Here is a 26,171-nt window from a genome sequence, read left to right on the forward strand (position 1 = left end):
TGTGCAAAGTGCACCTTTCCATCAGTCTCCGTGCTCTCATTTAAACAAGGTATTGCCTAATGGTAATTTTATTTTCCTGGTATCCTGCTCTGTCTCCAAACGATGAGAACCTTTTTAACAGCTCCAGTTAGTTACCACTCCAGTGAATAAAACTAAGGTCCTGCACTTGGTGCTGGGCAAGTTCAGAGTCTGGCAGTTTTCACTAATGGGGCCAAATTCAGAAGAGTAAAACCTTCACCTACAGTGACTGGTGTACTTGAAAGCTGCAACAGCATCCAGATCCACTAGAGGGAGTTTGGATATTTTACACAAAACTCCATCACATAAACTGTCTCCTATGCTACAGTAAGCACACATGATTTCATGTCAAAGTATAAATGGGAGTAAATAATTGCCTGTGACTTCTACACCATTGAGACTTTCTTCCCCCCTCTGTACAGTTTAATTTGTATTTAGAACTTTTAAAAAGTAGTTAAAACTAACACTTAAATATTCCATTAAGGGGAAGGCATCCTTAAAAGTATGTCAGTATAAACATATTTATGTAACATGGCTATAGAAAACTACAACTGTTGCTTGCCTGAAGTACTCCTACACTTAGGTTTCTACAGTGTACCTGGCTTCTCTTCATACATGGAAAAATATTTTAGCTTTGCAGGAAAAGTGGGGTACCACTTTGGCAGTATAAGCAGTTCTTACAATACAATATAAATATATAAGCAGCCAGTAAAATGCAGTAAATTGAACCTTCCAATTCAGAGCTATCCTGTTTTCAAAAATTCAAACCTGACAGAAAAAATGCAAACCATGACACAACCTAAATTACTATGTTGTGGAACTTGTACCTAAACCAAATTTTTTAAACTGAAGTTAACATCATACCTCAGCGTGAGAAAAATCTAGATCGCCCAAAACCAACTTCCTAAAAATAACAGTATAGCTGAGTAATGGCTCACCAACCTTGCAATCCAGGAATGGCCTGCCCCAGGCAAGTTCTTGCGATGCACTGAGGAAGATTTGGTTATCTCCATGATGAGATGACCTTGAATTAAAAAAAAAAAAAAAAAAAAAAAATTACTGCTGTGTAAGTCTGTTACCATTAGCCTCTAGTTCAGGCAGCTCAACACTATTATTCTGAAGTTCATCTAAAAATAAACTGTGTGGCATTCTTTCAAGGGCGGGCTGCTTCTAAGTAGGGAGCGTGCAAGTGAATGCTTGGGTCAGAGACAGCTGGGGGAACCTCAGATAACAGCAGGAAGCAATGCTGGTGAGCAAGTAAATGCTCTCCTCCTCAGCCTCCGTTGGGAAGGCAATGGTTGTGTTACGGTAACACGCACCGTTCGCCACAGGTCACGCTTCAGCGTGTTGGATTCCGCATTCTCCTTGGCGATGCTTTAGATGAGCAGCCTGCACTGACTAAGATCTGCTCCCTGCATCAGACAAGTCACACACACAGTTGTTTGTGAAAACTGTGAGCAGGGACAGTTTCTACAAAAACATTCCATTAAAGATGTTGTTTCTTGTTTGGTTGGGGCTGGGGGACAGTTAATGCAAAAGACGTGTCCAAATGAGGGTGGGGCACCCGAATTTACCACCTATCCTACAGGAAGTCCAATTTCCAGAGCTGTGGCAATGAATTCAGTAAGTCACTCCAAGTAAAGGCTACTCACTGAGTAAAGGCAACCAAAATCAGGCCAGTGGTTTGCAACCAAATGCACTCATAGGATATTGCTGTGTATTTGACTACTGCCCACTAAGCATTAAGTTACACATTTAATGGATTTTGCTAAACAAATTCTTCCCGGTTATTTCCATCTCTCTGAGTTCTGCTTAAAGAGGCTTCCCAGGAACCGATGAGACTGGATCCCTTTTCCCTCTCCCATATTAGCTTGGCGATTTCTTTGAAGCATTTTCCCCAAATTAGACAAATAATGGTCCCTGACCTGCTGCTGTGCTTGAGCTTTGGTTATGCAGCAGCCCTCAAACCCACGTGCCTATCAGCTCAGTTTAGAAGGCCTGGTGATTATATCATAGGAGGCTTGTTCCCTTTCGGAATGGACACCATAAACCTGACAGCACGATCAGAGCCCACGTTAATCATGTGTGAAAGGTAAGAGGAATATTAGCTTCATTAGTATGTGTTAATTTTGGTCACCTGGGCTGGGAAAAGAAAGGAAAAGAACAGGCCTGATAGCAACTGATGGTGTCACCATCAAACATTAAAGGCAAGATGGAAACACAGATTAGCTCCCAGGTGCTGGAGCACTGGTGCGCTCTGCCATCAGTTTCTGATCATGAAATGGAAAATGTTTTTGTGTTTTGATGTTACTATGCAATCAAACTTCAGATGCAACCAATCCCATTTTGATGAAAACTTTTAGTGGTACTGGTAGTGGGCTTCCTTAATGTTTTGAATCTAACACACAAGGGTGTAAGCGTTGCTTTTGCTTTCAGGTGGAACAAGAAGCATACACTGCGCTCTGCAGCCAGATAATGCATTTTGAGATGATGCTATTGCCTTTTATGAGGTAAAAGGACACTCAGTACTGTGCACAAGGCAAAGCAAAAAAACAAAATCACCTGGCTTGTGTAGGCTTGCCAGTGCGCGATCAGTATATCCTACTCAGTTACACCAAGGTGGGTCACACCATCCCATTACAGGCTACTTCCAGCAATTTGTGAGGAGAAAGAAAAGACATGCTAGTGTCCTACCTGCTTCTTTGGCAGCAATAAGGCACAGAAAAGCATGGTCCAAAAGTTTTTCCATCTTCACAGGCGGTAAGGCAGGGAATATGCCCAGTGCACTGAGCTATAAAGCAGAGGGAAATTCCAGGAAGGACATCTCTCCTGAATTAGCATGCACAGCACTTGGGGAACCACTGGCTTCATGGCTGAAGTACACAAAGCTAAGCAGGAGGTCATCTGAGTCTTGACCCTCACAGCAAAACATACTGGTCTCTCTATACCTCTGTTTCTTCTCCTGTGAAGCACAGGGGATATATTTGCTGACAGACAAGATTAACTAGATTTGAAAGGTGTTCAGAGCCTCTCTACTCACAGTACAAAAATCAACAAAGGCTATGGGTACAGGGATGCTCTGCTGACAGGGCCGTGTATATCCAGCTTGGCAACAGGCAGGATGCTAAAAAGTCAAAGTATGTGGAATAAGATGATCACTACCATAGCAGTGCAGATAGGCCATGTCATTCCCTGTCTCCTCTTATTGCAGGTTATATGTAGATGGACTAATATGGGCTCTTGGAATGAAGTTTGCTATCGATCAAATCAACAATTCCACTTCACTTCTCCCGGGAGTAAAGCTGGGCTATGACATGTATGACACCTGCTTTGAGCCAGTGGTGGCCTTACAGACCAGCTTGTTATTTCTGACCCGAAACGGCACAACGGGCATTGGAGTACTGTGCAACTACACCGACTACCAGCCTCGTGTGACTGCTGTGATTGGGCCGCATAAGTCAGATCTCTGCCTGGTAACAGCCAAACTATTCAGCTTCTTCCTGATCCCACAGGTAAAAAAAAAAAAAAAACAAAAAAAAAAAACTCACTGGAGAAGTAAGATTTATCCTTTTAGGTGTGGGAAGGGTTTGGATCAACACCACCACACTCTAGGTCTTCGAACCAGGACTGTTAATGCACAGATTCCAGTCTTTCATCTGCCACAGACTTCCTGAGTGATTTTGGGTAGGTCATTAAACTTCCCTCCTGGAACACACTCCAGTATCTAAACTTCCCAGAGAGACAAGGGGTAAAACTTGGGCAGCTCCGTGATCTATGTAAAATTGGAATAACAGAGCTCCCAGTGTAAACCAGGAGAATCCCATGAAAATACATCTGTGACTAAGTACTCAGTTACCACAAAAGAGCGAGCTATAACGGTCAGGTAAATTTAGTCCTGAGCTAAGATATTACTGAATCTTGGGTGTGTCGCCCTTTTCAGAAAGTATCTAATTATCACTGTCATTAATGATAAGGGCTGGTGCTGTGATGATGGACACAAATGGCAGTGCAAAGAGATAGCCACGAGGGACAGTGCTACCAGAGCGAAGTGACGGGCCAGTTTATGGTTTTCTTGGTAAACGCAGCCATGATGGACTTATCCCTTTAGATGAGTTCTTCCTTCCCACTATCCTGACCCAGCATTTTTGAAGATTTAGTGCACTGAAACTAAGCAAAGAAGGTGGACAGTGATCTGGATTCTGAACACTTCCCTCAACTTTACTCTTTGCCTCACTTTCTCTCTTCTCTAACTTGCAGATCAGCTATAAAGCCAGCAGTGAGAAGCTCAGCAACACGGAGTTGTACCCATCCTTCTACCGTACTGTTCCCAGTGATAAGAACTTGGTGGAAGCTGTGGCCCTGCTACTGAACAAGTTTGGATGGAACTGGATTGCCACCATTGGAAGTGATGATGAATATGGCCGAGGAGCCCAGGAGCTCTTCTTAAGCACAGCTGGAAGCCACAGCATCTGCATTGCGTTCGAGGGGCTAATTCCTACAGACCTTGCAGACCCCAAAGCCAAAAAACAACTGGAAGATACCATTAAGTTAATTAACAAGACTGAAGTCAACATCATTGTCCTTTTTGCCTTTAGTCAGCCAGTCCAGGCCCTGTTGGAATACAGCATCAGGATGGGGCTGAGTAAGAAAGTCTGGATTGGCACTGAAACCTGGATGTTGTCTGACATAGCTGCCTCCATCCCAAATATTCAGAGCATTGGGACAGTCTTAGGCTTTATTACGAAAGCAGGCACAGTCCCTGGCTTCCAGAAATACGTTGCCGACCTCTTTACCTCTGTTCAGCAGGATAAGTTTTGCCAGGAGTCTAGAGAATTCAACCACCTCATGAACTCCGACATACTGGACATACACTGCCAACAGTGCGACCGCATCTCGCTGCGCGACGTCTCGTTCACACTAAGCCGCTCACTCGTACAACCAGTGTACGTCGCAGTCTACAGCGTGGCTCACGCACTGCACAGGGCCCTGGGGTGCACCCACCAAGCGTGTCCCAAAGCACCCATCAGATCTTGGCAGGTAGGTGAAGGTCAGGGGGACAAACAGCAATTTTTCATCCAATCTATGCAGCAGAGCTGCACACAGCCAGAGACGGGGGGTTCCGTTGCACCGTGCTCCTGCCCCGGTAGCGATACCACCCCGGCGATTCCCGCAGCCAGTCAACCCCTACCCCAGCACCCCGCACCCCCTCCGCTGCTGCTCGGAGAGGCTGCATTCCCCCTCTCTGGGGATACATTCTGGCTCCCACTCATTGGGCTTGACACCACAGATAGAGCAGTTGATAATACAGCCAGAAGGCCGATAGCCACTATCTCAGCCCACGTAAGGGACAACTGATTTCAGCCTGAAATTAGCTCACTGCATTATCATCCTCTGAGCAAGAACATCAACCGTACCAGCATTTACTGTTAATGTTAATTTTCTCCACAGCTGCTGCACTTCATGAATACTCTCCCGTTCAAGGTGAATGGCCAAAGATTTAGGTTTGATCAATCCCATGGCACAAACACCGGCTACAAGCTTCTATTGTGGTCCTGGAAAAACGGCACCCTTACGTATCTCCCTGTGGGCGACTATGAAAAGTCCTTGTACATCAATAAGTCCCAGATTCGGTTTCACACTGCAGATCAAAAGGTAAAAGATGGCGGGTAAAAGCATAAACAATCACAAAATAAACTTTTTTGCCACTTCATCGGGACTGTTCCTAAGGAGCTCTTAGCTTGCATGCTACTCCTGCAAGATTTGCATGGGACCTACCCAGTTCTTGCTCCTCTGCAAACATGTAATCCATCTCCATTGTGCAAAACTACAAAAAGGTATTCCCAGGACTGTTTATGATTCAGACACAGGTTTGATCCCAGCACAGACAATTTCTTCTAATTTGTTTGGTGATATAGTGCTTCTCCTGACAGTGCCTGGCTGACATTCATTCTTCCTTTTGGCTAGGAGCCTACATCAGAGTGCTTCAGACACTGTAAACCAGGACAATTCAGGCAAATAAAAGGATTCCACCTCTGCTGCTATGACTGTACAGATTGTCCAGAAAACACCTTCTGGAGCACTAAAGGTGAGAAATTCAATGGCTTTAACTGTCTGTATTATGTCTATCTGCTGGTTAAGGTCACACAGGTTCACAGAGCTGGTAACAACCAGTTGTGAGCTCTTCCTCCATGAAGCACTGCCAGTGCAGAGTATTTGCCTCCCTTTTGTTCTTTTGTTCTGATGTGCATTGTGCTCAGTTTTACTCTATAGATCTTCAGTGGGGGACCTTCCTCTGTTGATCCCAAAGAGAATGCATAAGGCCAATGCAAATGTTTTATCTCAAAAGGTTGGAGAGGGAGGTGATGAAATTCTAGTATCTTTTGGAAGCTGGTCATCCTTCCTGGGGAAGGGAAACAGAACCAAGAAATATGTAGAACCTTTTTTGGGGAGGGTGGAGAAGTAGAGGGGGAAAAGGAGATTGAACTATCACAAACTTTGGAGAAACAATACACTTAGGAAAGGGGGGGAGCAGCACCCAAACCAGCGACCTAACTGACGACTGATCCATCCTCAAGGACTGCCTGCAGCAGGGTAGCAGCCCTCCACTGCGAGGTGGTCACCAGCTGCTCACTGCTGCTTTGCAGACAGCTCCACCTGCACTCCCTGCCTGGAGCACCAGTGGTCCCCCGCCCGCAGCACGCAATGTTACACCCGCAGCGAGAGATACGTCTTTTGGAACGAGCTGCCCACCATCGCCTTGCTGATGTTGATGGCCATCACCATATCCCTGACTTGTGTGACAGCAGTGCTCTTTTTAAAGAACCTTGAGACTCCCCTCGTGCAGGCTTCTGGGGGTAAACTGAACCTCTTTGCTTTGTTCACACTCATGCTGCTGTCTCTCAGCTGCTGTCTCTATATAGGAAAGCCCAGTAACCATCTCTGTATGATCCAGCAGATAGCCTACGCCCTGTGCCTCAGTGGTTGTTTCTCTACCTTCCTCATCAAGTCCCTTGAGATCGCCCTGGTGACAGAGTTCCCTGGCTGTGCCCCCACCTTCTTGTCCTGGCTAACCCAGGGGAGGGCCTGGCTCCTTGTTGCCTTGTGCCTCCTCACCGAGGGCTTGCTCTGTTTCTGCTATCTTCGCTTGGGCCCTGACTACCTGGTGTCTGACTACCAGTCCCTGCCCACCGAAGTTCTGCTCGTGTGTAACACGGAGTCCTGGTTTGCCTTTGCCCTGATGCACGGCTACAACGGCTGCTTGGCCTTTGTCTGCCTCCTGTGCACGTTCATGGTACAGACTTCTGGTAAGAAGTACAATATTGCCAGGGGGATCACGTTTACCATCCTAATCTACTTCATCATCTGGATCTTCTTCATTGCTATATTTGCCACACTGAAGACAGTCCTCAGGCCTGTTACTCAGATTGGTGCCGTTTTGACAACCAGTCTGGGTATCTTGGGGATCTACTATATCCCTAAATGCTACATCATCTTGTTTAAGCCTGATCTAAACACAGTGGATTATTTCCAGAATTCCATCCAAGAGGAGCCAGAGGAGGACTCGATAAACAGACAATAAACCAGATCCATTGTCACCTGCTCCTCAATAGAAGCTGGCTGTATTTTATTGAGATCATTCTGTTTATGATGACTCTATAAGCTATGGTCCCAGACACAATCACCATATAAAATACAGCCTTATCCGGTAGGATGAACACTAGGAGCAGAATTTTTAAGCTGCAAAAGCTTAAATAATCATCATAATTTCACATTTCTTTTACATTATGAATTTCAGTTTTGATATCATTTTCGTGAAACAAAAAGCTGACCTTTCCAAAGTCAATGTTTTCAATTTCTGCTAAGTAATGTTTTAGATGGAAAAAATTTTGTTTTTAATTTTCTTGACTACTTTGTCACAAAACCTATAGAAAACATTCTGATATGTAAAGGCAGATGTATGCATGATATAAAGAGTATATTACCCATTCAAATTTCAATTGACTCATTTGTGTTTCATTAACATGTGTTTGCAAAGAACATGGAAATAAGGACAAGACAAATGGAAACAAATAGTGTGCAAATCACACATCCAAAGTGATAGCAAAAAGCTCCTCTCATCTCAAAAACCATGCAAAGATGACTACGGAGAAACTTTTCTTAGCTGGCGGGACATTCTGCAAAGGGGACAAAATAAATGAAATGCTTTGAGAAATAAGACCTGTATTCATACATGTTTCATGGTCCCTGTTCGCTGAACAGCAGGAGAATTCTCATACCCAGAAAGGCTAGTAGTTTGCCCCATTAAGCATCTGATTTACAAGAACAGGTAATAATGATGGTTTCAGAAGGCGTGACAAAGAAATACACAAAAAGCCCCACAGACTAACTCCGTCACAAAAGGTGCTTGCTAACTAACCATTTAATATCTAATTTATATTATATACATGAAAGGTTTACACATAAGTTACTGAAGAAATTATGATCCTCTAAAGTGCTGAGCATGGAGGTTCAATGAAACATATATACCCCCTGTAAATCTTGCAAGCTCTTTGCCACTAGGGAGTATTGTATATCAAGAATTTCACAAGCCTATTTTTGGATGCAAAAATCATCCCTAATTGCCAGTCTATGTGCTTGTATCAGCCAGACTCCCCTCATTGCCTGTTAGCCACAGATACAACCTCTAGACAGGACTTTCCACATAGATGAATTACTAGAATCAAATCTGAACAAAGACAGAGAACACTCCTTATTTCCATTACTGTTCTCTGCAACTACTTTTACATTTCCTAGCAATGGAACTGGCCCTTCCACCCAACACTGGACATCTCTCTTTTCCTGAAAGTGTCACGAATCAGTTAGGGCGTAAAGACTGCTTAAAGCCAGGGAAACGATTTGCAGTTCCAACCCACAGCAGGCACTTTCTGCACTAGAGCTGTTACTGACGGCGCCTGGCTAGGCTGCGTGACAACAATGCACACGCGTAGTCCCTCTAGACCATCATGAATATATTGCTGGAGTACTTACCCTAAAACCACAAAACCCTCCAAGTTCCTGCCTCAAGTTCAGGCTCAGCTCATATGTCCACCCCCACATAAGACCTCTCACAGGAAGGAGAGGGAATTGAATGTGCCACCAGCTGAACCCTGTTAACACCGAGGGGACTAGCAAATGCCACCAGCTGGGCTGCTGGTGGCCTACACATGGCTAACAGCAGCAGCACCATTTAAGAGAGCAGCTCACCCCCACACAGTGTATTAGCAGGCACTTAAAAAAAGTGCTACTTCTAGAATCACTAGGGCAAAAGGCTTCGACCCAACTCTTATCACTGCCAAAAGCAAAACCTAATTTAACTTAAATGTAGGCAGCTATCTGACTGCCTTTAAAGCAACCAAATATGCAGTGGACTGAGGAGCTTTGCAGGTGGAGACAAACTTCTGTTGAATTGCGTAAGCTGTTACAGAAACATTCCTAGGTCTGTCTTTACTTGCTACTTGGGCATTTGCACTTGAGCCAGTTTGTTCTTTCAGTTGACTCGGACTTCATTTTTGGTATTCCTACTGATCAGATCAATGGCAGAACAAATGGGTTGCACAGTTTTTAAACCCTTTTCCAACAGGCTGCCTCTATTGAATACACTCTGTCTAGTTTTGAGCTCAAACAGCAGCCAGGTAACAGTTAACAGCAGGATTTGCGGTGAGCTACAGCAGAACACCAGTGAGAGTTGGAAGCTTCATCTGCTACCTGTCAGGTTCTTACTGCAGGGGAGGAGAGGAAGCATCACCAATGTGAATGGGAGCTTCCTCCTCTTTTACATTGCAGAGAACAAGTAGGGAAAGATTCATTCTTCTCCAGGGCTGTGTCATTCCCTTGGGCAGCTGCCCCACTTGGAGACCAGGCTTAATCTTAGCATGAGAATTCACTTGCCACCTATGATGGAAATTGTAAGACATCTCTGGAGTTCTCTGTGAAGCACCAGTCTCTTTCTCTGCCCTCAACAAAAGTATTTTGGTTTACAGAAGTAAGGTCCATTTCTCTGTCTGCAACGTGCTTTGCTGTTCAGAACTGTTCTTAAAACATCCTGCTATGAACTGAGCAAGTAGTGCTTTCAAATTCTGTAGGGACATGAAATGCAAGGTCTCTGAAAGTACAGAATGCTAAAACCTTGCAGTCAAACTCTAGCAGAAAATAGTGGAAGACAGGGAATAAGCTACTCTGCTGGAAGAACAGAATGCTACCAGAGCTGATGAAGTAAGCTGCTGCTAAGAGTGCCCATAATGCAGAAGGAGGACATGGCAGGTGTTGGCAGAAGCCCAAGTACGCCAGAAAATGAAACCCATGAGAGCAGAGGCTCAAAGCAGCAGGACTTGTGCATCACTTCCCCTTCACTTGCTCCTCAGAAATACAAGAGTGCCAAAGCTACTGACATCTTCAGTACCTGGACACAGGACAAGTAACAGATGAAGGGCAAATGGATCTGTCAGCATCACATATACTGGAGCTTTTTAGGCCTCCTGCCTAAACTGTATAACTGTAAATATGTATAACAGCTTTCTAAACACAGGAAAACTACAGAAAGCCCTACCCTCCTCCTGCTGGGAGAATATGTCTGTACTGAAACATTTTTAATAGGCTAGTAGGACTAGTTCAACTACAAGTGTTATTCCTGTCTGTTCTTGCAGGTGTGGAAATTCCTCTGTCCTGCAGGTCCACCCTGCCAACTTCAAGTCGCTGTAAAACCAACACCGCAGTACACAGAGCATGACAAAGCTGACTGCAGCTCTAGAGATCACCACAAACCTTGAAGTCTTTGAAAAAGCACTTGGAACTGCAGACCCTGACCAATCTGAGGGGCAAGGCCTATTCCCTCCTCTGTCCCAGTGCAACTGCTGTATTTTATTTCTCCTCTTGCCATCTGAAACTGTTGGGTCCACATAATCAAAGGACTATAATCCAGGGCAAAGGAGGCTAAATTGCTGCTATTGCCAGTGTGTCTTCTGCCAGCTACTTTTGGTGCTGAGATAACGTTGCTACGCTTCACCGTGCACGTTCGTGGATCAGAAAGCACTTGTCAGCCTCGCAACACTGCTGTACAGAAGCTGCAGTTGCTTTGCTTGTCCAGACTTTCTAGGTATTTCAAAGTGTTTACTATGACTTACTAGAGCTAACTGGATGCAGCTGTGTACACATGTGATACAAGCTGATGAACTGAGTCTGCTCTGCTCATCTGCAGGATCATTATCCCTGCCTAACAGAGTCTCAGCAGCACAATTTCCTTTTTGTCTTAAATATTTTCAGAGCTAAAAGGACGTCTGGCACTTTTGGTCCTTACTATAATACCTTGGTTCCACATTATATTTTTGTAACAAATGTGAGTATACATTTATTATACACCTCTGTACTTCCAAAAGGCTGGAGAGAAACCAGCAGCCCAGAGCAGACACCACGCAAGGAAAGACAGACAGTATCCTGGACTACACAGCATCAGAGTAATAACCATCACTGTCTCAACGTCCACTTATATATCACAAAGGTTACCATGTGTACTATTGTAATATGAGGTGACTAATTAGGTATACTGCACTACCAAATATCAGCCAATAGTTATTATTAAATATTAGACAGTACTTCTACATGTCAAGAAAAGTGGCGGGTACTGCTCTACTGTTACTTTTCCTAACAGTGCAGATGCAATACAGTAGAAAAATTTATCTTTTATCATGCGGTATCATGGAGGAATAATGAAAATATCTCTCCTTCAGTTCAAAAGCAAAGGACACAACTTGATTGAGCGCTTTTTAACCAATGCCATCACACTTATCTTTTCAGAAACCTGGTAAACGTATGCAATTGTTAAAAAACTGATTTCACATTACTGAAATTAAGCAACTAGCCAAGAACAAGTACTTTCTCAAACAGAAATAGTAGTAAAGGCTATTCACAGTAATATTTTTACCCTTTAAACAATCTTTATTCTACACCCCTGTTGCAAAAAGTTCTGTCAGTATAAAGTGGCAAACCATGAAAGGTGAAAATGGAAAAAAACTTCCACATTATTTCACATTACTACCAAACAGTAGCAAGTAAATACCAAGTCACATCATTAAGATCTTTTCTTTTCCCCACCCACACTGACAAGCTCTAGACTGAAGTTTTTCCATCTATCCACTATGTGGTGTTGGAAGTTAACTCATCAATTTAGTTCAATTAAAGAACCTGCAAAATTAATCTAAACTAGGGAATATTTTCATTCTTAAAAAAAGAACTTTTTGGTGCACTGCAGAGCTAGCTGTCCTAGATTTTTGTGACCACCTGCATATAAAATTCTCTCTTCCTAGACACCTGCATATAAAATTTGAGAAAAAAATGTGAAACATTTGACAAAAGTAATCCTCACTATGATTAAAAATAGCAAAAATCTGACCTGAAGACTGGAAGTCCTTGTTTCTGGAGACTGCAGCAAGTCTTCATGAGCATATTGTTGTACCTGAGAATCTCAGCAGTACTCCTCACTTCAATGCTGTGATTTCATATCAGAGAAGCATCAAGTAACTTTTGATCATCATTCCAGAAATAGAGAAGGAAAAAAATCAAATTTACCTCTAGAGCTATCTCTTTCTGGCAGCAGAGCAAGAGCCATGATAGACTGATTTTTCTTTTCCTTCAGGGGAAAAGGGGCAGGGGAAGAGGGAGGAAGGGAGAAGTAGCTGATTAAATTGTTCAACAGTTCCACTCACCTGCAGACAATTCATACTAGGTCAGCTGGAGCCCATCAGGCCCTGCAGTAAAAGGCTACAAGAGCACGTCCAAAATTCTGGTCATTTAATATTCACCTAACTAGGAAAATGCTGGCTAGGCCATTTTGCATCCTATGTAAGCAAGTACGGGTTGAAAGGGAGAACATCAGAAACTCTGCAAGACTTTCTCATAGGCTCTTATAAATCTGCTGCAGAACTGCACCATTTACAAGGGGTGCCTCCAACTCTGTCTCTCCCTTTGCTACTTGATCTCTGCCAGCTGAGGGAATCTGTCTCATCAAGCTGTGGTTGTTGTTTGTACATGAACCACTCAGACCTTACAGGGAAGCTGGGTGTCCTTATGTCGAGTGCCCAATACACTGTGGTTTAAAGCTTACCAGTTAGTCTGCAAAGTGGTGTCCTAATGATCCTAGCTTGTCTCTGCTGGAGTTTATGCGCAGAGTCTCAAAAAAGGGAATATTCACATGAAACAGCTGAATACATTGATGGATTCTACAAGCAGATTCATCCCGTGGGTCTGCAGGCAGGAAAACTTGTTCCAGCTCATGCCTTTGGAACAGCACGTATCTTCCAGCTGCCTTTTACTTCCACAAACTTTCTTCAGCCTTTCCTGTATACCTACTCCTGCCAAGGTGTGACAGGGAGAAGCTCAGTGATTAAGAGGTAGGGCAATTTAAGGGGAAAGCACAACTTCTGCACCAATATATTAGTCACTAGCTCAAAGCTACAGCGCTTCTGATGAATGGCAGGGTCTTGTGTTTCCAGTCAGATGTCATTAACCTGCATGGAAGAGTCAGGCCTCTGCACTTCATCTGTGACACAGTTTAGCAGTGAACATTTACAGGGTTCCTGTCATACTTTGAACTGTAAGCACCTCTAAAGTACCATTAAATCACAGAACTCCCAGCTGCCTATAATTAGCTCCTGGACAATCTTCTGTTGAGAGGACAAAACTTCAGTGTGGTGGGGAAAAAAAAAAAAAAAAAAAAAAGGGTAAGATTCAACCAGTATTTCAACATTCATGAAAAAATGTAAAGCAGTAGTGCAAAGAACTGAAGACATACACTGAAGTTATCACATAAAATTAAAAGCTTTTTAGTGTTTAAAATAGCATTTACACATAAGCAGCTATATATTAACTATACAGACACTTGGGTTTTAATACAATATCTACAAAAAAGAATTCAATTATGCAATAGACATTTAACAGGAACAGTGCAGTCCATGCTAGTAAGAGGTCACTCTTTGAGTAGAACCAATTCTAGAACAGGTGATAGTCTGGGTTTTCATTATTTAAAATCATGTAACTTTGTTCCTCTACTGTACAGAAAATTCTTTACATGTATTTCTAATCACTGATTAGAATTAATAATTTTAAGTCAATCTTATTACAATCCAGTTAAATGCAAAACAAAAACAATTACATCAACTCATGAGCTGTCAAGTCTCAAGATGGGACTGCCCATTTGAATAGAACAAAAATAGTATCAAAAGTCAATGTCTGTGCATCATTGCTTGCCATCCAATATACCTTTGGATAAAGTGTCCAGGGGACTGTTACCTTTGAAAAGTAGATTTATTAACAGGAGGTAAAAGACAATAGCAGTGCTTTTAAGACTATTTGCCAAAAAACTCACTCCTTGGAGTTAATATACTGGGTGGGTACGCTACCCCTACAGATACTACCTCCTTTGGATAGGAGACATCATCCCAAACTCATCATTTCTATGATCTTCCTCATCATGTCTATGATCTTCCAAACATATCTGGTAGTCCTTGTTAAAAGCTGTTGGCAGGTATGCATGAACATTAAGCTCAGCTGCAGAGCACAGGCAGATGTTGAGGGTCTCACTTCCAGAATAAAAATGTCAACTATTTAAAGCTCCTGTGATGAGGTTGTTTTGATGCCCTATATAGCAAACCCATAGCTTCTCCCTGTAGTCAGAGGCATAGGTCATACATGCTAGAGCCCAGGCAGTGCCAGTTACTTGACACTAAAATCAGAGAAAAATTTCAAGCCCCGGTGAAAGAAACAGACAGTTCTGCAGGACTCCAGCCTTTGAACTTTCTTCTACCTGGCACAGTACTTCCCGGCATAAGTAGCTGCATTGGTGTCAGTGGCACTTCCTTCTGCAGGCAGTACTGTACCCAAGAGGAGAAAGTTGCACAGTTCGGCCCCAAGGCCCCCTTCTTGCAAAGACACATGCACATGCATTGAAAGCCAAGGATGGGATCTGGGAAATCTCCTGTCTTCATTCACTTCAGAAAATTAGGAGCTAGCAATGTTTCAGCCCTAACTTTCCAGTCACTCAAACCAGCCTCTCCACTGTACACTACAAGGCGGGGAAATCAAGCTTTTGTATAACACACAGTGGCCATTATGTATTGCACTGTTCACAGAAGGGTCATTTACATTCTCCTACTGCTCTCTGTAAATAGCAGGTTCCACATGCTATACAGTATTAACCAACTAACACATCTGTCAGTACATTCAGCGCACTCATTATTTGCCTGAAACGGATGCCTGTTTGTGGGTGAAGCCAGCTCAGGCTGGATTTAGCAGCCTGATTTCCTCAGCAGACAAATGCTTTCCCACACCTATGTTACCGCCTGTCAGCCTCCTTCCAGAGTTACCCACAAACACACAGGTATATAACACAGTCGTTTCAACGTAGCAGCAAAGACCAGCAAGACACAGAACAGTTTCTGCCAACAGCATAACAACAAGACAAAAAAAAAAAAAAAAAAAAGCAGGTGTATAAACTGCAACTCTTGAAAAGACATAAGGAAATTAAGCACGTTTCTTCCATCTGGGTGAAAGCTCAGCCCGCAGCTTTAATCCCTGTTGGAAATATCTTATTAAAATGACAGTCTTTTCCTCCAGCTCTGTAAATTCTGCCCTAAGACAAAGTGGGCCAGAAAAATCATAATGTATCAGAGATCAGAAAAGTTAAAACTAATTTAAAAGGAGAACCACTAGTGATTGTCAGTAAAGTCAGACTCCATAACAGTGTCTCCTGGAGACATAGCAGAATTGCAGAATTCTTTTACCGTGATTTATTTCATTGCTTTAAATATCTATCTTTCAAAATAATTTACTGAGTTTAGTTAGCATCTTTGCCATGTTACTGGGAGGAGGAAAGGAAAAGAAAGGATATTGTTGCACAGTCAAGCTATAGGTAGTGCCATTCTTTTGAACAAGCCATCACCAACTTCGCAATCCATGCTAGCCCATCAAGTGGATTATGACAAAAGCACTTCTTTCAGAAATGTTGTGTAGCTTTTGGGGAGATTTTTGTAAAGAAAACCGTCAAAAACTACTCCACTAGTTTAGAAGCCCAGTAACTGGAGTCTGAGTGACAGTTTCCTAAATGCCTGGCTCCCTTTTGCTAGTAAGACTTAAGTCTCCAATTAACAGACATTCAAAAATGTTACTCTGACTTTTGTAAAAGGGATGTGTTTACACACAGAGCTGTAATAAGAAAAGAAGTAGTGAAAAATCTATCAGAATGAACAACATACAAAATGGACAGTTTGAAGAGTAATTTTTCAGGGTGACAAAGGAACATGAAACTACATGTATATCGTGAGAAAGACATTTTGACATTTATATTGGATATTCACACTACCCGTGGAACATAACAAAAAGAAGCTTCTTACCAGTGAAGAAAATGCTTATATACAGTAAAGACTGATTTTAAAGCACCTGCCTAAACCCTGCCAGAAGCACGTATCTCACAAAAGAGGATTTAGCGGAGGCACGGTCCCATGGTCAAATGCCACTGACTGCAGCTTAACATATATTTCCCATTAAATGAGCCACCATAACAGAGTGTGGGTGTGCTCTTACCATGCCCTCATTCAGATACTTTAAAAAAGCTTCTTAAACATCAGTGAAGGTTCCTGAACACACTTTATCAAGCGTCCATAGCCTTAGAGCAAAAAATACACAGTGATGCAATCTTGGGGATAGACAACAGCAGTTGCTTAAGTCAAAGCTCCCCAGCAGGAGCTTTAGCATGGGTCTCACTCTATCAGGTATAAAGATTCATTCGTTGTACCATTTATGAACTGTTCTCAAAACACCCTCTCACCTCTCTGCTAACAGCTAGCCCCCATCTGTATTCAGAACACGTTCCCTTGGGTAACACTGCAATTGGGATTAGACATCTCCAGGTTTCTATTTCAAAAAAAGAGAAAGATACTGCTCAGAAATTAAGAACGGAAAAGTAGGTGATAAAAAGGAATCAAAATGTCCCAGTGGGAGCCAGGATTTACGTACACGTCTGCTAGAATGGGATAAATATTCCCTTCAGAAGGAAAAAGCTGCAGCTATACTAACAGAATTGCATAGCAGCAATTGTCCTATTTCTGTGAAAACAACTTTTAAAACCTGTAAGCAAGTGCGCATTATAACCAGAAGAAACAGACACATCTGTCAGCAGGGATGTGACTGAAATGCCCAGGAATGGACTGCAGCTACAAAGTCACTATCATGATACTAAATGAAATAACTTTACAAGTTCTGCACAATGAACACACACAGTAGCAAGACTCCACCACTCCCTTGATAGAATAATATCAAAAAAAAAAAAAAAAAAAAAAGAAAGAAAGAAAGATTGATTCATACTACTCCCTAGTCAGCAGAAGAAGGTAGCCACAACTTTGCCTTCTGCTGGGAATTGGTTTGAGCCTGCTCCTTTCCAAGCACATGTTGTCTGTACACTTGCAGGTGCCACGTCTGCTTAGAGCGCTGACTGATGCATCCAAGAAATAGCATTACAAGGCAGTATCACAGATACTAGCCAACGGTCAGTTTTGTCTTGTAAAAGAAAAAGCAGGGAAAAATAAAAGTGCTACTATGCATTATTGGAAATTTAGAAGTCATGTGAAATAATAGTTCATGAATCAGCCAAAAAGATACACTAATTGCATTGAAGTAGGTGCCACAATTACCAAAGCTCATTAAGATGTGAATATACACCAGCCATTCACAATCAAAAACAGGAGGGGGGGCGGAAAAAAAAGGATAAAAGATGCCATCAATTTGCTGATATTTAACAATCCCAGGAGATTTTTTTTTGTTCATTTTTGGGTGGGGGATGTTGTATTTTTTGTTTTGCTTTGTTGATTTTTCTCCAACACAATTGCAAACCAGGAAGGTGTGACATGCAAGACAGCCAAGGTTCTTCCAGTAAGTGTTTGACAAGGACCAAATCGCCCACCCACCCCCGGCCCTTCCCCAAGCAGAGTCTGAAGGCACTTCCTCTCACATGATGTCGACAAAGAATTCACAAGGGTTGCCCATAGCCTTCTGGAAGGACTGCCGGCTCCCCGTCAGCTCTGGAGGAACAGAGCTCAGTTCCCTCACGGGGGGCCCTCCGGGGGGTCCGCTCGTCCCGTAGACTTTGGAGCCCAGCTTGGGGAGACTGTAGAGGGGTGGGACTCCTGGGGGCCCGTACGAATGGTGGCTGTGGTGGCTCCTCTCGCTGTGGGTGGCAGAGACGTGGCTCCGGTGGCTGAGCTGGCTGACCGGCCTCTCCCGACGCACGACGCTGGTGCCGCCCCCGCTGCGGGCAGTGTGGTCAGACTCGCTGCCGCTGCCAGCCGACTTGCGGTCCTTCTCTCTGCCAAGAGCTCTCCTGCTGTTCTCGCTGTTGCTTCGGTTCGAGCCGCTGCTTTTGCTTCCTAAAGCCCACCAGTGAAAAGGACACACAGAAAAGCAGAGTCAGCTCACACCCGTTGCCCGTCTCCCACGTCAGCTCCTACCGAAACCCACAGGTCCGGGTATGGCCATTGTAATGGGAACAGTGATGACAAAAACCAGGCCTGAACGTGCTGTCGGTGGCTTATGGGATTTAGCAATGACAGTCGGTAGAAAGAACAAAGCTGACAAGGTTGAGCCATGCACAGGTACACATAGACACCTTAGAGCTTGCACAGTGAAAGCAGCAGCCAGCCTAGAACTGAACACCATCCACTCCGCTGCCGCCCCACTGACCAGAGAGAGGGGAGGAGCAAAAACAGAGGGAAGAAGCAGGAATTTGGGGTTTGATTCAAGCAAATGAGGTTAAATCTAACTGTAACTGCCTGTCTTTGCTATTTTCTACCGGCAAAAACTCTTCCTAAAGAAACTCATGTGCCTTCTCTATCATCCTTGGTCACACTGGGCATACTCATACCCAGGGTCAAATCACCCGAGGTTAACAGATGTCCTTTTGCTGGCTTCAGTGGGTAGATTGTTTTAAAATTCATCACTACAGTGTTCGGTTGTTGCAGCATTCTTCAAAAAACAGTTACTCGTTGAACTGCTTTAAGATGAATGGGTAACATGCAGGATGTTCCCAGCAGAGGCCACTAAAATCAACTCAGAAAAACAAAGCACTGCTACCGGTGCGTAAGCTGAGCTGTTCCTACATACAAGCTTCACTAAACTTCAGAACTGATTTTACATGAAAGGTGAAGATCATGCTCTGTTTCTATGAGAGATAGGCTAGGATGATATCCCGAGATATTTCCAAGTTAATTATTCTTTAAAAAACCCCAACAAACCAACCCAGAGGATATCTTATTAAGTTCATGCCATACTGGTGCAAGACTGGCTTGCCAAAAAGGATCCCCAGCCAGCAGAATAGGGGACTAGTTTTTAAGTCTGAATGAGCCACTGAGTCACTGAAACAGGAAAACCAGAATGATTCTGAGCTGCTCCTATCCTGAACTGCAAATGATCGTCACTTTCTGTCTGCTCCAACTGATGTTCAGAGCAGGCAAATAGAAGAGACAGGAAAACTAGCCTGACCTGGTGTGTATAGTGGACAGGCTAGATTCCCCTACAGAGTGCAAGAAAAGTTGGGGATAGATGGAAAACACAAAATACAAAATCACTGGACTTGAAGTTAGTGTTCTGAGCCCGGGACTCTGAAGTGGTATTTGCTGACTGTAACCCCTACCAGCTCTTCTCTGCTCTGGGAAAAACACTGTCCTGCTTTGTGCCTCAGTTTTCCTTCACCTGTAAATGGAGATATTAACATGGGTTCAGCTGCCTTCACCAAGTCCTACAAAGATTCATTAAGGTGAGCTTTTTGAAGAGGCAAGGTGCTGCCTAAGCTGTCATTTCAAATGGTTCATAACAATCTTGTAAAAACAAGTAAGAGAAGAGAAACTACTTGTTAGCAGGTTGACTGTTACAACCTTTGCTCCAAAGAACAACACAGAGATTATCTCCAAGAAGCATCTTTGTAAGCTCTCCACTGTGGCACATAGTTCACAGTGGACGAAAATTGATATTTTATTGTAACCTTTTCACAGTTAATATGCCTCTGCCTTTATCTCATGATGCAGTCTGTTGTCACTCATCCAAACCCTGCAAACCTTACCCAAAGCCATTATTTCTTGATGAGAGCTCCCCACACACAAGAATTCATTGCCAGTTCCATAGCTTGTGGCTGAGTAAAGATCGTGCAGGGGAGGGAGCAAGCTGCACTGAAAGGATCTTCCTGATCATGAAAGGTCTCCTACAGTCAGTAGGACTGAGACTGCCTTGTGCCAGTCCTTCATGTTGCTAGTCCTGACTTCAGTACATCTGGAGTAGCTGCTCTAGCTGATCTGCCAGGACTCCAGGAAGTCAAGTGGCTGATGCAGACTTCTTATCACAGAAGAACCTCGCTTTCTGCAGCTGCACATCAAGCTGATTACATAGCAGAGAGGAAACAGAAACCATCTACCATTACAGCACTCTATCTAAGAATAATCAGCAGCACAGCCATTCTCCTCTGGTCATGCTGAGGTTCACTCTTTCCCTGACATGCCTTTAAATCCCATCACAGAAAAATCAGAAAGTCGTCTTAAACCTTGAGTTTAAATGTAATCTAACAGGAGTGTCACCTTGGCAGCTAGGGACTGGCCTGTCTTGGAGACACGCAGCCCAACCTAAAGCAGAGGTGTGAAATGCTGCTAACTTGACACAACCACAGCAGTGCTTGTTTCCATCTCAGGCCGACTTTAAACCCGTGTCATAAAATGGATTTAAAGAATCTGCATTTCAAATGCCTAGAAAAGCTGCACTCAGCATTGCCACGATATATTATCAGCCTTAACTCTCTATTACTGCTGGACACCAGACTTCCACCCCCTAAAGCCACTGAGTCTCCAGCTGCCTCAATACTTCATTTAATGGGAACAGAAGTTGCCACATGAATTCTCCTGGACAGGGGCAGGAGAGTCTCCACAGTGTATAGAGGCTCTGAAGACCCTTCTATTGCTCCTGTCTCAACTGACATCCTGTGAGCTTGAACAAATCCATCCTTCTTATTTCTTTCATCTCTTCAGACTGTAACCTGATGATCTCTCACTATCCGTCTGTACAGCAAGTATCTACCAGAACAGGGACGTGACTCTGATCTAAACACTACAGTAACAGAGATGATGTGTTGCAGAGGAGCTGGTCCTCACACCAGTGCCATTCGCTACAGCAAACCTGCCCAAGCCTTTAAAAAGAACTTAAGCCCTTGGTACCAGAAGCAGGGACAGATGATATGGCTCATGAAATAAGCAGCAACTTAAATTGGAACAGAGCCTTGAACAGAACTGCAACACCACATAAAACTTTGCTAGATCCTCCTCCCGATCTGTTGCTTGCCAGAACCCAGTCTCAGCTTGTCTCTTGACCCAAATCTTAGGCTTTTGTCTGTCATCATCAGCAAATACACTGCATTCATCTCAAAAACATGTGACATTCACAGGGCTCTGGAACAGTGCTTTTGTTCACCAGATGAATTCGGTTATGACCAACATCACACCTAAGAGAGACTTCACAAGAAACCCAATTCTAACACCGTTGACAGTGACCAGCGCAACCTGTGTCCCAGTCCTCTTAATACCTGCCTGAGACATCTGGACAGTGCTCAAGCATCTTTCAGTAAATGAGCAATGGAAGGGCACTGGTAGATAAATCCAATCCATATGGGTAACATCAGACTAATAAATTAGGAGCTGGGATTATTTCTTTATTTATCTTATGAAGAGCAGTGAAGAGACCAGTGATAGGATTTCCCCATCTGAGCTGGCAGTGAGGTACCTGGTGCCATTCCCTCTGTAGCTGCTGCAGCACAGTCACACAGGGGCCAGGCAGGTTGATGTGCTAATGCCACACTATTGGACTACTGTGCATTGAGACAGGTTGAGCGTCCAAGATAATTAAAAAGAAAAAAAAAAAAAAAAGGGAAAAAAAAGGAAAAAAAGAAAAAATACAGCTAAACATTTGGATCACAAGAGTCTAAATGATCATGCTGTGAATTCATTATTATTATGGAGGCATTTGAAGCTTACCAATCCCCTAGAGTCAGCCATTCCTCTATGAATCCTTCAGTCTAATGCTTGCTCAGAACAAAACAAGGGAATAACAGTTACAAAACAAGAAACAACACAGAAGTGTAGTTTCCAAAAGAAGAACAAGGAAAGTGTTGAAACCCTTCAAAATTAACCACCTTGGCACCTTTCATAAGTCTGTCTTTAGCCAGTAACACAGGTCGCATGGATAAAATACCATACCTTTCCTATTCCAGCAGCAGAGATCTAATAGTCTACTGCCCACAGAACTACTGTCCAAAAAAATAATCACATTCTTCCCAGCACAATCAATTTGCAGTTCTAAAACCTCTGGATACCACTGTGAGCTTCCCCACAGACACTTCCGATTTTGAGATAAGGTTGGAAGCAATAGTGCTAAAATCTTGTGAGCAAGTTCCTGTTATAAAATTCTTTTGTATAATTTTGCAAAATCTAACTGGCTGCGGTAAGCAGGAAGTTACATCCAAGTTATTGGATGTTCGCCATAAAAACACAGAGAATCCTCATCCTTTCTTTACTGGCAGCATTTCCAAAAGCAACACTCACTCTGGAAGTGATTTTTAAAAAAAAAATTAAAAAAAAAATCTGTTCAGCCAAAAAATATGTAATTTTTATTTACTAAGGTATAAAAATGAACCACAGAATTATTGTAGGGCAGGAAAGGAGGAGGTCAGGTTTTTAATCCATGCAGTGTTATCTTTTTTTCCCTACCATATATTACAAAATAGACTCTCCTCCCTGTGAGCAGTGTTTCAGCCCTGTAAACCATCTGGCTGGCCACCTCACGCTTGTCTCACAAGCAAAAAGAATGATTTTCCTTTCATACTCAGCATTGAAGTGAAAGCCAAGAGCACCTTGGTTCTAATCCCAGTTCCATCAGCAACGAAATGGCCTAATTTCTAGCAATATCAAGTGACTGCAGCCCCACTGTTGGCAATGGCTCTGACCTCTAAAAGGGGGGGGCAATAGTTTATCTGTTTTAACAGGGTGGACAATTGAATCATTAATGTTGGCCTGATCAGCATTATCTAAGCAGTAGATTACCATGTGGTGCTTTTGGGTAAGAAAAATACAGATGCCCATGCCACCATGGACATGACAAAGAGCTTGGCTCTAGTTCCCCACTGGCATTTTGCATGGAGAGCAGAACTACAGCGTAACTGTAAACAGCATGTATTCTGTTCTATTCTACTGACTCAGTTAAAACATCACTGGCAGTTTCAATACAGAGCTGAAAGGCTAACCCACTCCATCACATACACGAACAGTTGTGATTAAGTGCGGTCACACCAAATCCATGCAGGTAGCATACAAAACCACAAGACAGGAGCACAGACAGTACAAAGGAACTCAAGCAAATGGTTAGGGGTAATGACAGCTGCAGAAATAAATACCAGATTAACCATCTTACCTTCACTTTGCTGGCTCCCTGCACTGCCACTACCATAACTAAAGCCTGGGTCTTGGTATGCTGGTGGAAAACATGGAGGGGGCAGAGGATACTGATATGGGTATCCTTGGCCTAACGGCCAGGGAGCAGCAGGATGTGGAAGTGGAGCAAGGGTATCCTGATCCGAGGCTCCGCTAGAACCGTTGTTAAGGTTCAGTGCAGCCATATCTGGAAAAGAGAGAAAAGCTGAAGACTGTGTTCTTACCTCGCAGATGACTCTTGCACATTAACACTGGCTGACACAGCACCTAGTGCGGCGAGGAGCTGGAGGGATTCAGCCACCAGAGCTCACTCTAAAAATCACACAGGGTAGGGCAGACGTCAGTATTTACCACTGAGTACCAAGGTAAGTTTGCAGAGTTTCCGTAAGTCAAAGAGGAATCATCCCCATTTTACAGATTGGAAACTGAGTGTGATTGACAAGCAGGAAGTCTGTGGCATCACCAGAAATAAATCCTGCTTTCTCGAGCCTCAGTGCAATGCCCTCTTTGATAAGTTCATCCTTCTCTTCCAAGTGGTCTAATTGCTTGGTCTAAGAGGAAGTGTCGATCTCTTGCCACACAACTTCAGAACAATGGCCTGTTTCAAAGCACCTCCGCTGTGACAAGACACATGCAGCTTTGCCCTTCACAGACGGGGAACTTACTGCCACAGAGGTCTCCAAAGACATAATAGCACTGTTCCGAGAAGGTGATTTTGTTCACAGTGTGCCTGAGGTAGCCATGTTTTAACATGCTGCTGGCATATTTTCTAGCCTCCCGTCGGTCTTTGAAGCCTTCCACATGTGTGTAAAGCCAGTCAACCACATCTGCTCCTAAAATGAGAATAGGAAGAGGAGACACAGGATCATCCAAGCCAAAATGATCTTTTCTGTTTTTTTAATCTTTACATTATCACATAGCCTACTAGTACTACTGTTCCAGGTATTGAATGCAAATATGAATATGTAGCAGTCTTGCTGGAAAGAGCTTGAAATGTTATTTTCACGATTCAGCCTAACTGCTAAATTAGTTACCACCACACATCAACAAGGAAAGTAAGGAATTACCTTACATTCTGTTGAACACTACATTAACAGTGACACCAAATATGCACACAGAAAATTTGAGTTACACTGTTCAACCTGTTCTGAGCTGCAGTCATGAAAATGACACAGGATTTACAGAACAGAAGTGATTGGGAGAGTCATCTGCCTCAAGAGGCAGATGGTATGCTGTCAGAAGACCTGGGTTCCAACCCCTTTCTCAGCAAAAAGTAACTACAGCCTAGATTGACTAAATGTTAGCACAGTTCAGGTCACAGGATAGTCAGAATCAAAGGTAGACTAGTTGTGGTAATTTTAAATGTAATTAAGATGTTTTATTAAGGTTGTGTGGCTGTCTGGAACTGGAATTACAAGGATTGTTGCTCTGCTGAATTTGGGCAGATTGCTAGAGCCACAAGTAGTTACATGGAAAACCTGAGATATAACAAGTAAGGGTTGAGGACCAGCTGGGTGTGAGCATGAGGAATGTGCAGTATATTTGGCTGTCCAGGCTCAAACAAGAACTATTAGTTCTTTCCTGTCACAGAGTTGTTCACGAATACCAAGTCAAGGGAATGTAAGAGATCATAGACAGGGGGAAAAAAGAAAAAGTTCATATAGTTTCTTCAATTTATTTCCAAAAAGCCACTGTGGTTTTTGGTTGTGTTTTTTTTTTTTTTTTTTTTTTTTTTTTGTTTTGTTTTGTTTTTTTTTTTTGTTTTGTTTTGTTTTTGTTTTTTTTTTTCCCAGTATTCCTTTGATCTGCTTACCTATCACTGCATTGGAGATGGTAATTTTTAACCACATCCTGTCACGAATTTCAAGGCCTGAGTCTGGTAGCTGCATAACCTTGACAATAGTAGCCATGTCACTCTTCACAGTTAAGGGAGATTCTTCTAATTCTAAAAGGAAGAAAGGTTACATGCTTCTTTGAAATGAACTGAGTCTGAAAAGAACTTCTCAGCTCCCAATTTGGATGAAACGTTTCAAGACCAGCTTTACCAACAGATGCAAAAAAAGACAAAGGTTCCCAAATGCACCCTCATCAATGGCATAAATTATATCATTCACACCAATTCTTCAGATTGTGCTCAGTGCAAACAGTTTAGTCCCTAAAATGCTGAGTCCCTACATGTCTTGACTTCATAAACCAGCTATTGATCACCACTGCACTCTTTCAATCCACACTGCACTGAGATTTGCAGAAAAGGAAACCCGAGGAGTTCTATGACTATTGCTTTCCATTTCAATCTGCCACGAGCAGCCCCTACCCACCAACAGTCCAGTGCTGTGCATGCAACACTCTGTAGGATAAGGGAGTTTGGCTTATTCCTTAACTTTTGGTTTAATTGTCAGGAATAATACTCATCCACATGGAGAAAGATGATAGCCGTGTCTCAATCAATGTCCACTTGTTTTTTTAAGATCTGGACATCAGCAGAATGGGGGAGAATTGAAATTAGAAGAGAAAGCTTCCATCATCAGGATAAAGTCTAGTGGTTTCCTTCAAAAAAAAAAAACTTTCCAGGATCCCAGTGATGGCAGCCTTACAAGTTAACAAGTCACCTAACCC

At 43.1% G+C, this 26,171-nt stretch overlaps 2 protein-coding genes across 4 annotated transcripts in view; one reads left to right on the forward strand and one right to left on the reverse strand.

Moving 5' to 3' along the window:
* The first annotated feature begins 1,931 nt into the window (after positions 1-1,931).
* TAS1R3 (taste 1 receptor member 3) lies at positions 1,932-7,597 on the forward strand. Its single transcript, XM_009971075.2, has 6 exons — positions 1,932-2,110; positions 3,230-3,530; positions 4,276-5,055; positions 5,467-5,670; positions 5,983-6,103; positions 6,663-7,597. Exons 1-6 carry the CDS (start codon positions 1,932-1,934, stop codon positions 7,595-7,597), a joined length of 2,520 nt encoding a protein of 839 aa, XP_009969377.2.
* A 6,250-nt stretch (positions 7,598-13,847) lies between these two features.
* Positions 13,848-26,171, reverse strand: part of DVL1 (dishevelled segment polarity protein 1) — a 105,723-nt gene continuing 93,399 nt past the window's right edge. For 2 of the 3 annotated variants that reach the window (XM_042794488.1, XM_033007578.2), the window contains exons 12-15: positions 25,369-25,500; positions 24,221-24,388; positions 23,536-23,742; positions 13,848-18,464 (exon numbers count right to left, since the gene is read on the reverse strand). In XM_042794488.1, the coding sequence (XP_042650422.1) occupies positions 18,046-18,464; positions 23,536-23,742; positions 24,221-24,388; positions 25,369-25,500 (926 nt within the window). In that variant the 3' untranslated portion in view covers positions 13,848-18,045. Of the gene's footprint in view, positions 18,465-22,103; positions 22,151-23,535; positions 23,743-24,220; positions 24,389-25,368; positions 25,501-26,171 lie in introns of all 3 variants that reach the window. The other variant, XM_042794490.1, reaches the window with a different exon arrangement.

The sequence above is a fragment of the Tyto alba genome, unplaced genomic scaffold, assembly GCF_018691265.1.
Source record: "Tyto alba isolate M040663 unplaced genomic scaffold, T.alba_DEE_v4.0 Super-Scaffold_20000042, whole genome shotgun sequence".
NCBI lineage: Eukaryota > Metazoa > Chordata > Aves > Strigiformes > Tytonidae > Tyto > Tyto alba.

Excerpts from the sequence above, each read along its gene's own strand:
- TAS1R3 (XM_009971075.2), top strand. The coding sequence starts at position 1,932 with ATGGTCCCTGACCTGCTGCTGTGCTTGAGCTTTGGTTATGCAGCAGCC. Across the intron at positions 2,111-3,229 it reads ACGTTAATCATGTGTGAAAG|GTTATATGTAGATGGACTAA; the intron begins GTAAGAGGAATA and ends CTCTTATTGCAG. Across the intron at positions 3,531-4,275 it reads GCTTCTTCCTGATCCCACAG|ATCAGCTATAAAGCCAGCAG; the intron begins GTAAAAAAAAAA and ends TCTAACTTGCAG.